The 16,004-nt window shown below is 34.5% G+C and overlaps 1 protein-coding gene across 1 annotated transcript in view; it reads right to left on the bottom strand.

Annotated features, from left to right (window-relative positions):
* Window positions 1-16,004, bottom strand: part of LOC123554153 (uncharacterized) — a 31,501-nt gene that overhangs the window by 2,405 nt on the left and 13,092 nt on the right. The window contains exons 3-11 of the mRNA XM_045344088.2: window positions 15,500-15,694; window positions 13,359-13,515; window positions 12,802-12,940; window positions 11,355-11,563; window positions 8,875-8,972; window positions 8,296-8,481; window positions 4,200-4,254; window positions 3,518-3,723; window positions 2,665-2,749 (exon numbers count right to left, since the gene is read on the bottom strand). Coding sequence (XP_045200023.2) covers window positions 2,665-2,749; window positions 3,518-3,723; window positions 4,200-4,254; window positions 8,296-8,481; window positions 8,875-8,972; window positions 11,355-11,563; window positions 12,802-12,940; window positions 13,359-13,515; window positions 15,500-15,694 — 1,330 coding nt within the window. The remainder of the gene's footprint in view (window positions 1-2,664; window positions 2,750-3,517; window positions 3,724-4,199; window positions 4,255-8,295; window positions 8,482-8,874; window positions 8,973-11,354; window positions 11,564-12,801; window positions 12,941-13,358; window positions 13,516-15,499; window positions 15,695-16,004) is intronic.

Here is a 16,004-nt window from a genome sequence, read left to right as displayed (position 1 = left end):
GTGTGTGCGTGCGAGCGCGTGTATGTGATCTTAAAGATATTATCTGGTATACTTTTATTTAAAAAGATGCCGACCGAGCCTTTTACGATGAAACTAAAAAGCGACACTTTGAGTACGAAACTTGATAAAACTCCCTGACTTCCTTCAACAATTTCAATTTTTTCCATTAACCTTAGGTAACTGTCACTCATAATAAGGTATTTTGTAGTGTTTCAGAACTGGTTTATATATCAATAGATGTGCAACACATGTTATACACGGGCACCACGAGACATTAACAACAACCGTTTCATATAACGAAAATAATTGTTTTTCAAGGTTAAGACCAGTTATTACCTATCATATAGTTCGCTTTTTGACTTATATTTCTAGTGGAAAATACACAAAGTTATCATTCATGTCTTGTTCGCAGGTTAAAAACTTTTCAACTCAATAAATGATACTTACTACAGTATGTCATTACGCCTACTCAGCTTTCACACAACCCCTACTACATACCATCTTTCATTACACTCAGTATAATTAATTGACAGTGTCAAAATTACATTTAAATGATGAGTCATTCTTTACTTTGATAAAATTCTATAATAAAAAACGTATTTCTGTTCCTTCATATCCGTTGTATTTTCTTAATAAGAGATGTGCACATACATGTAAAATTTATAAGCTTTTTAAATAAGCGCCTTTTTATCAAAATTCAGAATACTGTATTTTCGAGATAAATTTTACCAGACACGTACTTTAATATTAATTTAAATTATACACGTACATGTGCACATGCAACAATAAAATCGTAACAACTTCATCAAAAATAGACGGTCACCATATTGTCGCCATACGACACGGTTGGACTTGCAATAATTAAAAACACAGACACTTGGGGTCAGGACTCCCCACCAACCCCACTCTCCTCCACCCACCCCACTCTTCTACGCCCCCTGGTTAATTTTAGCAAATATATTTTAGCATTTTAATATGTATTGAGCATAGCTGACGATCATTAAACGCATTTTGTAACAATTTCAGTGTGTTTCAAAAATGTTTTTTTTTTTAATATCAATGCTCTTAAAAATAAAAAGAATGCAACACTGAAACTGACATTGGACACGCTTGCACCTTGAACCCCGCTTTGTACTGTGGGTATCATAAACCGGGTACAAAAATTAAAACGCTTACGACTACATTATACCGGTTTATCACTTCCTATGATTACAATCCAATTTTGGTACCCGCGTACGATATGCACAGTGCAAAGCAGGTATCAGTTCGCAGGAAGTAAGATTGATCAATTTATACGAAAGACCCGTTGTGACATTTCAACTTCATTATTTCACGATTTCTGCTTCATGATTTCACGATTTCCACTTCAAGTATTCACGATTTCCACTTCACGAATTCTCTATTTCACAATTTCCACTTCACGAATTCACGATTTCACTATTTTTACTTCACGAATTCACGATTTCCACTGCATGAATTCACGATTTCACAATTTTTACTTCACGAATTCACGATTTCCACTTCATGAATTCACGATTTCATCATTGTGAAATCGAGAATTCGTGAAGTGGAAATCGTGAATTCGTGAAGTGGAAATCGTGAATTCGTGAATTCATGAAGTGGAAATTGTGAAATCGTGAATTCGTGAAGTGGAAATCGTGAAATCGTCAATTCATGAAGTTGAAATCGTGAAATCGAGAATTCGTGAAGTGGAAATCGTGAAATCGTGAATTCATGAAGTTGAAATCGTGAAATCATGAAGTGGAAATCATGAATTCAGGAAGCATAAATCGTGAAATCGTGAATTCATGAAGTGGAAATCGTGAAATCAAGAAACCGTGAAATCATGAAATTGTGAAACCAAGAAATCGTGAAGTTTTTTCGTGAAATCGTGAATTCATGAAATCGTGAATTCGTGAAATATTGAATTCATGAAGTGGAAATCGTTAAATCGTGAATTCATGAAGTGGAAATCGTGAAATCAGGAAGCAGAAATCGTGAATTCGTGAATTCATGAAGTGGAAATCGTGAAATCAGGAAGCAGAAATCGTGAAATAATGAAGTTGAAATGTCACCACGGGTCTTTCATAATAATGAAGTTGAAATGTCACCACGGGTCTTTCGTAAATTTATGATAATTACTGACTTCTCGTCGAAACCCGAACGTCAGTTGTCTGGACCGGTGTCATTTGACAGAATGGTTACTGAATCGTCGATTGATACCAGGGATTCATAGGTAGGTTAACTAAATCGACTATAGTTCTTTAGTGTCTATTTGCAGATGCACGTCTTCTTTTTTTCAGAGCATTGATGGTAAAAATGTATTTTGAAACACGCTGAAATTGTTACAAAATGCGTTTTATGATCTTCACCTATGCTAAATACATATTAAAATGCTAATAAATATTGGTTAAACTTAACCAGGGGCGGAGGAGAGTGGGGCGGGTGGGGAGTCCTCACCCCAAATGTCTGATTAAAACAGGTTTTATGAAACTGAGTTTTCCACAGGTTCCTCATTAGCTAAATAATAAGTTCAGTTCTATCATCAATATACATCTTGAAACAGGATCCTTGGCATTTGCATTTGTCGTCTATTTTTAATATTGAATTTCGACAATATGTAGAGAATATTATTACTTATTCCGTTAGTGAGCATCATCTTACCTTTCTGGAACTCAACATACTCTACACAAGCTTCAGCTATGTTCAAGTGTCCATTGTGTTTTAAGGCTTCAACTATGGAATTCAACTGTGAAAGATTTTAAAAAATGATTCTTTAATGCGAGTCTAATTTGATCTTTTCATTCCTCGTAAAATATTTTTCTAAATGAAATCTAAATCATAACATATTCTATTTTTAGCGTCTCCTGTACGTCACATAATATTCAGACAGCCCTGTTTTTGATAATTACAAAATGGATTGTATTGGAGTGTCACAAATGAACTTTTATTACTAGCAATAACATTCAAATAAAATAGGACTGATCTCGCTTTTCATGAATAATTCACTTCAAATGATATTTCAGAAAAGGCGGAACACACATACTTCTTATCTACCTTTATCACATGTTTGACGTCGCGGGAGTGAAATAAAACCATTACATAAATAATTGATAATACACTAGTCTTATAAAGCTTTCACGCCAACGTCGTTTAAGTGTAGGCGACGTTGGTCGAATTGACTTATTTATGATAGTTAAAGAAAGTAATTTTGTTTATATTTTGACAGGAAAAAACTAACATGTGATGAAAAGAATATTACATTAGTGATTTTCTATACTGAATTAATTAAACTCGTTGAATAAAAGAGATAAAAAGCTCGACAGAGCCTCGCATTTCATTATTTCATTCAACTCATTATCCGCTTTAAGTAAGTTTGTCGCATTCCTTATTTTGTTTGATATCACATTCACACATCTTTCTCAAGACTCGTTATATATTCTTTTCACAGAACTATTCAAATATACTAAGGTTCACGAAACGTCTTGTAAATGATAAGTAGGGTAAGAGCAAATACCATGTCCACATGCACAGTTTGTGTTTTCATCCAGTGTAATAGCATTGCTTTGCAAAGCTGTTTCTCGTCATTTTCAGCAAATTTTCCCTTTGCTTTCCTGTGCACTGGTTGAAATTTGGCTTTATCCAGAGTTTTCAGCACGTTTCTCCAGGCATTTTGATTTTTATTAAACAGATGCTGAGATACGAAGTTGACAAGTGCTGTAACTAAAACGGAAAGTTATATAGTAGTGTTTTACGTCCATGTTATTCCACTAAGATAAGATCTGTATATTATAGTCTCAATCTGCATGCATATAACCATAAATCAATTACACACACGATATTCGTGCAAAGAATATTTGAGACTAAATGAACATATGTCATCAAATTATTATCAAACTATTTAACTACAGTGCGATGTGAAGGAATTGCTGTTAAATCTTGACTATCTTCTCAATTATGTATACTGCTCTGGAGTATTCAAGGGCACAATTAACAATGGAAAAAATATCTGAACATGTCAAAAAATAAAGTAAAAATAGATATATGTATATGATCATTTCGCTGCTGTCAAATTTGCGGTTTCTAAAGAATGGAATGCAGTGCTTCTCAGAGTAGTATACATTTATGACTCTTGTTCAAGCCGTATGTGGGATCTAATGAAAAACAAATTATGCCTTTTGAAAAGCACTGTTACTTACAGTAATATGGCAGCCGCACTTCTGTGTACGATATCACCGTTCGAGTTCCCGCTTGCTTAAATAAAAAGACTAAAGATGTTTTTTAATTCATATATATGCCACAGGTTTAAGTATATTAAAAATAAAGTAGTTCAATTTATTATTATTTATTATTAACGCTATTCGGTAACATCTAGCATACCTCGGTTATATATTTTAAGTAATATTCTTTTTGTTTGCGTTAAAAGTACACCAAATATAAACGTTAAGTTTGGACATGTATGTGGATGGCGCAACACTTCACAACACTTAAAGACGCTCGCTACAGTTTTTTTCCCGACGGGTCGATATTTACCCCGACACCGTGCCAACTTGGTAGTGTTTCTAATCGATGTAGCTCATTGAAGAGTTGGAGCGGTCTTCTGCGCATGCCCGGAAGTGATTATCTAATGTCGCGTACGGCAAATTATTGTATGTTCGCATGCATTTAATGTATACTATGTATAATATACTGACTAAAGGTTTGGGTAAGTATCACCATGGTTACAAATTATATACATTTAAAGTACTTTTAGTTCAAATTGCTTCAATCCGACATATACTGGAGTCTGTAATTTATACCGGCGCTCCAACTCTGCATTGAGTCACAGCTGTTTCTAATCCCGTACCGTACCCATACCCTACATCCGTATTCGTAAACTATAGGTTTTGTTAGGAGAAGGGCGGAAACCTTCATCGTTCTATGACATCAAAATGCTTCAGAAACACTTTAAAATCCGCTTATTAAGAATTCTGCCGTTTGATAATTTGATATATCTCTAAGTCACTTGATCAAACACTGAAAGAGTATTTCGTACCAACCTGCGTTGTATAAATGCACGCCACACCCCACCTCGTTGTAATTTGATTTAAGCGAAATCTAATATGGTGACCTATCGATTTTCTTTATGTTTTAGATTAAGTAGACATAACCAAAGGTATGTGCAGAGTTTGATTAAATCCTATTAATATGTGAAACTCGATAAAATAGCAGAAGTACCAACTTAAAATTGGCCAAAATATGCAAAAGTAGCCCTTGGGTTTGCTGAACAAGTATTCCTTTCTTTACAATATCATTTTCTTTTGATTTCTCTGAGCATGTTTCAAATAGATATATTGTTTTCCGTTATAAAAATGCTTAGATATCAAATTTATGCTGATTATTGTACTTTACTGAAATATATTTTAGGATTATAGTTTTTTTTTAAAATGTTCAAAATAGCACCATATCTAGGGGCAAATTAAATTGAAACAAAGCTGGTGACCTAGTATTTTTATTTATTTTTAATACATCATAACATGATCTTTTAATTCAAAACATTTCATCAAAATCTATTGTTGCGAAAACAATTACGGAACTGTAGCGAACGTCCTTAAGTAGAAACCAGAAGATTTATCGTTTACTGAGGCATGATGTTCAATGAACAGCATGGCAAAACCCCCAGAAAAGACTGTAAGTGAGCTACATGGTACTACAGACAAAGTTAAAACAACCGCAAGAAAGTTGAGTTTTATCTCGACAATAATAGCTTTAGTTATGTCACTTAACAAAATAATGAGTAATTCACATGGACTGTCTGACATGGACGTCACATGATGATAGCACATGCAAAAACTTGTATATAAAACCTCTTTTTTTAAAGAGTTGCAAGTTTTCTTACGCCGTAAAAGAAATGCAAATATAGCCTCAAATAACTGAATTACAAAGGACAACAACTTTCATATTTTGCCGGTTAAACTAAGTACAGGTTCTGAGATGTTCATAAAACTTTCAAAAGTAGATTTAAGAATTTTACAGGACTTATGTTTAACAATGCAAATCACGATGTTACACCTACAAATATTTATGAAATAATCTCCTTGTCAGAAAATAAATACTTAGTCTATTCCTCATGCCATTCTATTATAGATATCCAGTGGCTATCTCTAACAACTGCATAAGGAAGTCGACTCTTTGGCTCAGTGACTACAGAATTGACTTTCCATCCGTTTGACCCGGGTTCGAATCCCGCATCAGGCACTTGGGACAAATTATCATCAAAAATACTATCCTCCGCTCAAGAAATTCTATCCTTTTTAACTTCTGTAACGGCTAAAAGTCGTAACACTTGCATGGCATTTTACGTTATCATAAATGTAGATCCTTTGAAGAGGTAAAGTGTAACAGTCGCTTACACATAGCATGTAAGTTTAAAACCAATCTCTGACAACTGCATCAGGGAGTCGTCACTTTGGCTCAGTCGTTAGAGCTTTGGACTTCCACCCGTGCGATTCGATTTCGAATACCGCCACAGGCACTTGAGTTTTTCATAATAAAAAGAAGATTTATCTTCTTCAATTTCTGTTACGCTCTTTAGTCTTTCTGTTAATAGAATTGCGTAAAATAAAAATAGCAATTATATCGAAAATCCAAATAATATTATACAGAAAGATTAATGTGAATAGGTCATTCTCAGATCTTCGTTTAGAAGAGAAGGTCAAGTACTTAGCTAAGTCAGATTGAAATAAGAGATTTACACTCTTTTTCAATAATAAAATTATTTCTTATTTCTCTGATATTTATTGAACTTCTTTGAGAAATAACAGGCAGGGTGATTAATTCCAGAGTTGTCTTCTTGTTGCAATACCTCTCCAGCATCAGTACCACCAGCATCTACTGCTAACTAAATTTATTTTTCAAAATTCGATGCCAAAAGAACTGGTTCACTTTTGAGTATGGCTTTCAATTTTTCAAATAATTTTCGACACATCCCTGATAATTTTTGACTTTTTAGTAGGTAAATTGGTTGAGGATTCAGCAGATGAAGAAAAAAAAATGACAAAAAAAATTTCATAGTATCCAGCCATACCGAGAAACACATTCAAGTTGTCTTTTATTGGTATGAACTGGGACATCAGAGATGACTCAACCTAAGCATTAATAGGTTTTATTTAATCCTGTGCCACAATATGGACTAGTGCCTTAAATGGCACTTGCTATTCCAAAAAGGCAATGGGGACTCGTTTAAAGAGGGGAACTGTTTCGGTCGCTTAGGTGTAGCCTCACGTTTAAAACCAGTCTCTTACAACTGCGCCAGAGAATCGACGCTTTGGCTCAGTGGCTTGAGCATAGGACTTCCACCCTTGCGACCCGGATTCGAATCCAACAAGAGGCTGTTGGGATTGGATTTTTCAAAAGTAAAATTATATCCTTTTTGATTTCTGTTAAGGCAAAAGGTCGTTACTCATCCGGAATTTTTGGACTTTATCTTGTTCTTTAAAAAGGCAATTTCTATGCCAAAATGACATTCATGTCATCATAAATGATGACTTCTTTGAAGAGGGTAAGTGTTACGGTCGCATACGTATAGCCACATGTTTAAATCCGATCTCTGACAACTGCGGCAGGAAGCCAACTCTATGGCTTTGTGGGTAGAATGTCGGCCTTCCGCCCGTGCTATCCGGGTTTGAATCCCGCCATAGGCACTTTGGATTTCTCATTATAAAAATCATACCCTCTTCAATTTCTGTTATGCTCTTAAGTTGTCAGAAAGTATGTTTTAAACTTCTCTAAATATATAAATAAATTGTGTATATAGAGCTACATGTATGGTTTCATGCAATGAGGTATACTTTCAGTTAATATAAAATTTAGGCTAGCAGACCTTTAAGAAAAAAGATGTATAATTCTTTAAATACCCAGCCAATTATCTAAAGCAAACGTTTGGTTACTCTGATATTGAAAATTGGATTAGTATTCCCGTAAGTAGATGCAATTTAAAAAAAGCAAAAATACTTTTAAAAGCCGCTGCAGAAACTTGTTTAATAATCTTGATGTCGAAACATGTATTAAATAAGCTCATTTCTGCATCTAAAGAAAGTTTTGATTTTTTGTGTCGATGTAATGTATTGTATTTTGAAATTTATTTGAAAAGTTCTGATGCAGGATTTTGAATTCACAGAATTTACAGTGTGCATTTGAATGCCTCATTGTAAATAAGATTCTCTGTTCTGTTGTGTGTACACCTAGTGAGTTACCTTTATTATTATTATTATTATTATTATTATTATTATTACATGTATCAATCAAATGTTATACCTTAGGAAGTGCCACATTCAAAGTAACTGTCTTGGTATAATTAATTCCTTCGGGCTTAATTTCAAGCACTGTACATTTAACAGCCCCTACATAAGCAGGCAACTCCTTCTGATTTCCTCTATCTTTGACACGTAAAGTCGTTTGGGTTCGTGCACCTCTCATGTATGACAGGTATGTCATTTCTATCTGCAAGAAAATATTACTTAAATAAAGTTGTGATCTGATTTTCGGATTATTTCTTATAGTTTTATATTGTAGGTAATTACAGCATTGCTTGACGGGAAGTTACATGTACATTTATATTTTGTGATACCATTTATGTTAGGGTTTTAAACTGCAGTCGTAAAAATAAACGGGTAGTTTTTTTTTTAAACGTGAGGGTAACTATTATTAAAAGAATATGTACAAATATAAAACCTCAGGAAGAATGAAATGTTAAAACTGTGCATCTTGTATATAAATGTACATCATGCAAAATATGTGTTAATATGTCTGTATATGAATGCCAGTAACAGGTCAGTTTTGTTACTGCATGCTATAGTAAATACTATGAGATGATTAAATGATAGTTGTATTTACCCTTCGATCAGACTTATCAACAGTTTCAATGTTTCCCTCAAAACAAATCTGTAGACGCTGGCCTTCTGTTACGCAAAATTCTGCGCTTACTTCAGGACCTTCATAATATAAAAATTAATAAAAACGTTTCATTTTGCATCGGGTATAGTAACATTTTTTCCACAAAAAGGTAACAGTATTGGTAATAGCCGTGTGTAAATTTGTATTGATCATTCTTTGCGTCCTTCGACATCAAGTGTTGTTTTCAACAATTATCTAGCATTAAATTGATAACAGTTAAAAGGTAAGGATGGATTTCCCGGAAGCACAGAACAAAGCCGTAGAGCCATGCATCGGAAAGTAGACCCTCAACAAAAAGAAACTGTATCAGAAAAATGTGTTAGACGTGTTGGTTAAAAATCCAACGACAAGTACATTTCAATTTAATGCAAAATATAAAAGAGGATGGGAACAAATGAGTGGGGGTGTTGGGGAACAGCGCAAACACACATACACACACACTAACGCACGCACGCTCACACACGCACGTGCGTAACTAGCAGATAATCAGACAAACAAGAAAAACAAAAGTGGTGTAAACAGACAGAGAAAATCACAAACAGCAAACAAGCAGGAACAAACAACGCAGTCGAGCACTGCCCAGGGACGGTCGGCGGCCAAATATTGTAGGCACGATAACACCGCACTCATAGTAAAAGGAGACGTGGCGCAAATGTAACGGGCAACTGGGTACGTGGACAAAGGAAATTTATTTATTTTATTTGGGGTTTACGGCGCACCAACACAGTATAGGTTATATGGCGCCAAACAGGACTACAAATTGTGGTTTCATATCTCATTTACATCGAAATAAAAACATGAGATATTGAATCAAAATTTGCATACCTGCTGAGATCACAGAGTTACTACAAAACCAAGTGTTAAGACCCTATAAGTCGCCTCTTACGATCATGCAAGGGTAAGGCAGTGGTTACAATTCTTTTCATACATAGATCGTCCCAGAACAACATGGGGCGGACAAAGGAAAGAATCGCCAACAATAAATAAGACAACAAATAATACGAGATAGAAAGTAAAAAAGTTTTTAATGTACGGGTACCGCATTGGAAGGGCCAGTAACCTGTATAAAAGAACCTTAGGTTTTAAACGCCTTTTGGGCATGCCAACATTTGGCTTACCGTATTTTCAACAAGTTAAAAAAAACAGTGCAAAGAAATTACTTCCCCGCTGAGAAAAGTTCTAACATAATGGACATAAGAGATCGCTATGACTTCATAAGTCCAATCATACTACAAAGTTTGAAGGTTTTGGGTAAAGTGGTTCTTAATTTATTGATCAGAGACCATTTTCAAGGTTCAAACCCCTGTGACCTTTGACCTACTTAACCTAAAAAAGTAGGAGTCATCGGCGTGGTAAGTCCAATCATGCTACAATGTCTGAAGGTTTTGAGTCAAGTGGTTCTCGAGTTATTGAGCAGAAATGGTTTTCACGTTTAGCGCCCCTGTGACCCTAAATAAATAGGAGTCATCTGCTGGGCATAGCTAAACTTCTTATTAACTTTCATGATCCTATACTTTAGCGTTATTGCGTTATCATCCGAAAACCGATTGGTCTACGGATCAACTGACCGACAGACCGACCGACATCAGCAAAACATACCCCTTTATTAAATTCCCTATTAAGTTTCGTGATCCCAGGCCCAAGCGTTCCAAAGCTATTGTCCGTAACTGTTCTCTGTCACTGTGACCTTTACCTTTGACCGTCGTACTGGCCTTAAAAACAATAGGGGTCATCTGCTGGACATGATCAAGCTCCCTATTAAGTATAGTAATTCTATGCTCCAGCGTTCTCATGTTATTGTCCGGATTCAGTTTGATTGTTCCTGCATGGCCGCTGTGACCTCAATCTTTGTCATACTAATCTCAAAATAATTAGGCGGCATCTGCTGATCATGATTAATCTCTTTATTAAGTGTCGTGAGTTTAGGTCAAAGTGTTCTTGAGTTATCATCCGAAAACCGATTGGTCTATGGACCTACCGACCAACATCAGCAAAAAGTATCCCCTTTATCAACCTCTCTATTAAGTTTCATTATCCTAGGCCCAAGTTTTAACTATTCCGGGTGACTGTGACTATAACCTTCTATCTCGAGTTCAAAAGGAGTCATTCGCTGGTCATGACAAATTTCCCTGTCAATATTCACGATCCTAAGCCCCAGCCTTATTGAGTTATTAACCGGAAACTGATTGGTCTACGGACCGACCGACACAACAAAACAATATACCCCTCCTTCTTCGAAAAATACCATATCATATGCAGTAAAATCTATACATCCAAGGTTATACTAACACCAATGTACTCAACAACTTGTCTGAAGTCAAAGCACCAAGAACCTTACTGAAGTCATGAATCAAGAAAAACATTTGATTATCGTTTATTCAAAAGTTAATTTTTAGATGGTTTCAATATTTAAATTTTACCTTCAGTATATCCGTTTTCAGATAAGAAAGCCAGTGTTTCTTTGCATTCGTCTCGACCTACGATTCTAACAACGCATTGTTCTGGACATTCGATGTTTTGTTTAACAATCATTTTCACAACCGTTTTGTAGACACATTTATACAGCTCCTCAGCAATATATGGTACATTTCCCGTTGGCAAACTAGAAGGCATTTCCAATACGGTAACACTAATAAGTAAACAGAAATCGAATTTTCAGATATGTTTTTGTCTATCATGTCTCTGGTGTGACTGTTTTCTGAAATACCTGTCTATCATAAAATGCATTAAAAAACTTTTTTGGCTCACTTCAGTTAAGTGTTCACGAGAACGTCCTGTAGTATACATATTGAAAGTACATATATTTTCCATGATAAAACACTTAATCATCGTATTGTTTACTATCCATATTTGTCTTAATACTTCACTAATTGCCGAGAAGGAGAAAATACAATGAAAATATATTGTTTCAGCAAAAGTTATTTTATATGACTTCGGTTTTCATTCTTCTAGAACGGATGACAACTTGAATGAATCAGTCAGAGAGTTGGGCCGCTTTTAGCCTATTGACTGAACAAATTACATCGTGAAGCAAATTATCATCGTACAACGTCAGTAATTAGTGAAATAGTAAGCGAGCATTGCAATTATGGTATAAACCAGTTAATAAAATTGTCATGTTCTCATATAAAATTGAGTTACTTAATGCCCATAATTTCTACGTTTACATGCCTTCTGTTGCTTATTTCCAGAACCCTAATGAAATGTTCCTGGAGAGTTAAATGTTTTATGCAGAAAAATACAAATCAACTATAGTCAGTTAACCTCATATTGTGACATTTCAGAAACCGGTCCTTAAAGCGAACATTCCGCTGTTATTTATAAGTGAAGACCTTAAAAACCTAAACGGCATATATATAATCTCAATTTTGTGTAAATTACATTCCGCAAGAGAAATAATGAATAATGTAACCCACCTATTTTCTTTGCTGCACTAATGTGTTAAATTGGGAAAATTAGTATCTGTTTATCAATGCATTTTTGTCATATTCACGAAAGCATATATTTGACCAAATAACTGCTAACTGATAACTGCTTATAATCTTTCTAGTTAATTGAAACTTGAAATAACTAGTTTGTCTGGCAATCGCGTTTACAGCGTTTTTTTGGGGTTTTTTTTTTTTTTTTTTTTTTTTGTTTTTTTTTTCGAATGTATTTTATGCAATAGCAATTTCTCATGTCTGTCTTCAGAAATACACGTAATATGTTTTAAAAACTGAAATGTTATGACTTTTCAAGTTATCCTTTTATGCATGTTTCATTACTTTGCAATTATTACAACACCAAATGCACAAAAATAAGTTATGATTATCTCAGAAGCATATCATATACAGTAAAACAATACAGTAAAACAACCTGCATCCTTACATGTATTTGTCTTTTCCATTTGGCAAGACAACCGTTGTATCTTCATGGTGCCGTATGCATTCGACTTCGGCAAACCTCCAACACTCTCCAGTCATTGTATTCAACTTGTAAGACGTATAATGCTTGTGTGCTTCACTTTCTACATTGTAAAATTGATTATCCATTTGATTAATGTGTAATGAATTCCAACTCATCTATGTCAATTATATAAACATGTAACATCAACTGCAAAACGTATACAAGTGTCGGATACAGACTTTACGCTATGAATTTATATGTAAATTATATCTAAGACTTATCCATTTGTTAAATATCAGTGAACTCTCCTTCTTAATGTATGTATTTTCAAGGGTGAATAAAATAAGTGTCTATAATATATACTTCACATCGCATATTGTTCAGAATGAACCGCCTATAAAAGTTAAAACACCACACATACTGAATAACGTTTCCCCGAAATATAGCGCTGTAGTTGAAGGATTTAATATACTGATTTATGTACAACATAAAGTGCTTTATCAAGACCGGATGACAGTTATTGTTTTCTTTATCATTACCTTGTTTACGATGTGGTTTAGATATATCTATTTCAATTGGCTTTCTGGGTGGTGTCTGGCATGTAAGAGTTATCACTGTAGTGACGCCATGAATATGACGAAAATCAGTGTTTTCCTTGACAATTACCTCAATATTCTTTTCAGAAAATTTTTGAACCTGTAAAGTAAAGTCGATTCTCCATATTTTGAATTTTACATTTGATATTGTCCGGCCGTATATGTATTTTCGGTCGATTCAATCCAGCATTTCCTACCAATTCCTACATACAAGTTCTTCAGGCATACATAAACAAACGATAAACGATGGATTTAACTATGCCGTTGGTATTGGATTCAAAACGGTCAGCGAACGGGTTTCACTACATGCGATTGCAACAGATTTATACAATGTTGGGATTAACGTCGCACCGACACAGTTATAAGTCATAAGGCGACTTTCCATCTTTCCTCTCCGTGCATTATTTCATCACGAGCGGACTTCTGGGCAGAACCACTGACATTCCTAAGTCTGCCGGATTGCTTCCTTACATGAAGAATTCAACACCCGGACTGAAGCTCAAACCAACAATTACGAGCGGCAAATAGTTTGATGTTAGCGAAAACTCGGCCACGGAGGCCCCAAAATACAAAATATATGTTCTATAATATTTGCATTGTAATGGAAAGGTGAACAAAAAATTATATATGATATTTATATTCATATTGGATTTAATTTCTGTAAACATGCAAAAAGAACTGAAGTGATTGCTTGATCAGCCTTGATTTTAAATGTGATACGGTCGGCGAATGTTTTATGGTCAGTTCATCGGTCAAAGATGGATAATCCCTCATTTTCTGCCAGTATTAACTTTGTTTCTTGTATAACGTTCAACAGGTTTTGCCTTTAACATTTAAGAACTAATTGGTTACAAACCGTGTTTTAAATCTATTTTTACACGTTGGTTGGTTACAATTATGTCGAGCGTAAAAACAATTATGCGTAAAATACGTATAACCGCTTAAGTGTAGAAAGAGTGTTCAAACACGCTATTTTTATATTTATATTTCGATTCTTATGTGTGTTCATTGCAAAGTTTAGATCAAATATGATAGAACTATTTCTTCGCGCATGTATCGCGCCAAATGGTAGGCCGTCACGCTTCTTTGTTTATACACACCTGAACTGGAAATGGTAATACATTTTGCGGAAGCTAACGTTAGTGTGCAAATGATGCGGAATTATTCTGCACAGTGAATTACCAACTCAATGTGTGTGACATTAGTCAAGAGAATTGTTCGATGTGACATTTCTTTTTATGTTTTTAAGTAAAATATTTGATCAAATTTGAAAGCTCTATTTCTCGATGCATACGTGGCGTTAAAAATCACGTCAACGGGTCGTCAGTATGATATCAGTGTGATAATTTAAGCATTGCCTATCAATAATTCAATGTTGCTTAATCGTGTTTCATGGCCTGCAATTAGGATGGATTAATACATCTTTTCCTGTCATTATTATTACCGCAAATAGAACGAATACGAATAATCCATGCACATTTATTTCATTTATTTTCATAATTGTTAATTTCCAAATTATCCTCCTATAATTCTAACCAAAATGAAAATAAGGTAAATGGCGTGTGGATTATGGATTCAGTGCTGTTATAATTTCTGGTCCTTTTGCATCATAGAGTCCATTTAATATATTTGTAATAGAATCAGAATTCCATTTAAGCAAGTATGAGAGGTGTTACAATTTCCAATTCTTCTCATGAACAGATTCAATCAAACAGAGTTTATTATTGTTTTGTATCGGTACCTTCTATTCTTCTATAAGATTTCCTGACAGAAATTTATACTCCGCTCAGACAGAAATTTGTTGTAATATCTCTTTGATAATTATCACCTGTTTTGATAAATCAGCATTTAAAGTGTTTTGATTGGCCTTAACAGTATCTTGTGTAAACGAAAGTGAGCGAAACTCTCAAGATTTTTATTATTTCACGAGACCATCGTTCTTATATCTTACAAGTCATAATACGTTTAATTGTAAGGCTGTTTTCCAATGATTTAAATGAACCATGGAATCGCTTGTACGGTTGAACGAGTCAGTATCAGAATAAGAATCCTAACTAAGCATAAGCAGGGAAAATCATATTTACCGACAGTTGCAGTTCAGTTCGGCTTAGAAAAGCTTCCCTAACCACAAATAACTTTACGTGTTTGTCCATTGATGAACGAACCGATGCACCAGGTTTGTCCACTACAATTGTCTCACTTCGTGGACGATTCACTGCAAATGCTTTGATGCTAGTGAAATTGTTAACTTGGAATCCATTGATTTTCTCTACATTTCTCTGTAACATCATAACATATCATAAGTCAAACAAATCAGTTACTGTTAAAAATCATTAGACATTCTTATAATCAATTGTACGAGTACATAATTATACGAAACAGTTTCAAATATTCAAAATATTGTACATCAATACTCGATCATTTTGCATCTGACATATTAATAATGACATAATATTTCATACAAATGACAAAAATGTGAGTAAATGGTCCATTTATTCAGGAATGATATATAGAACGCTTCTAAATAATAATTGTTAAGGTGAAGAATGTGTAATGAGCGGGATTTTCAAAAACAAGTTGCACCCTTGA

This window comes from Mercenaria mercenaria, chromosome 7 (assembly GCF_021730395.1).
Source record: "Mercenaria mercenaria strain notata chromosome 7, MADL_Memer_1, whole genome shotgun sequence".
NCBI lineage: Eukaryota > Metazoa > Mollusca > Bivalvia > Venerida > Veneridae > Mercenaria > Mercenaria mercenaria.
The sequence above is the reverse complement of the archived record's forward strand: the minus strand, read 5'-3'. Positions and strand labels throughout refer to the sequence as shown.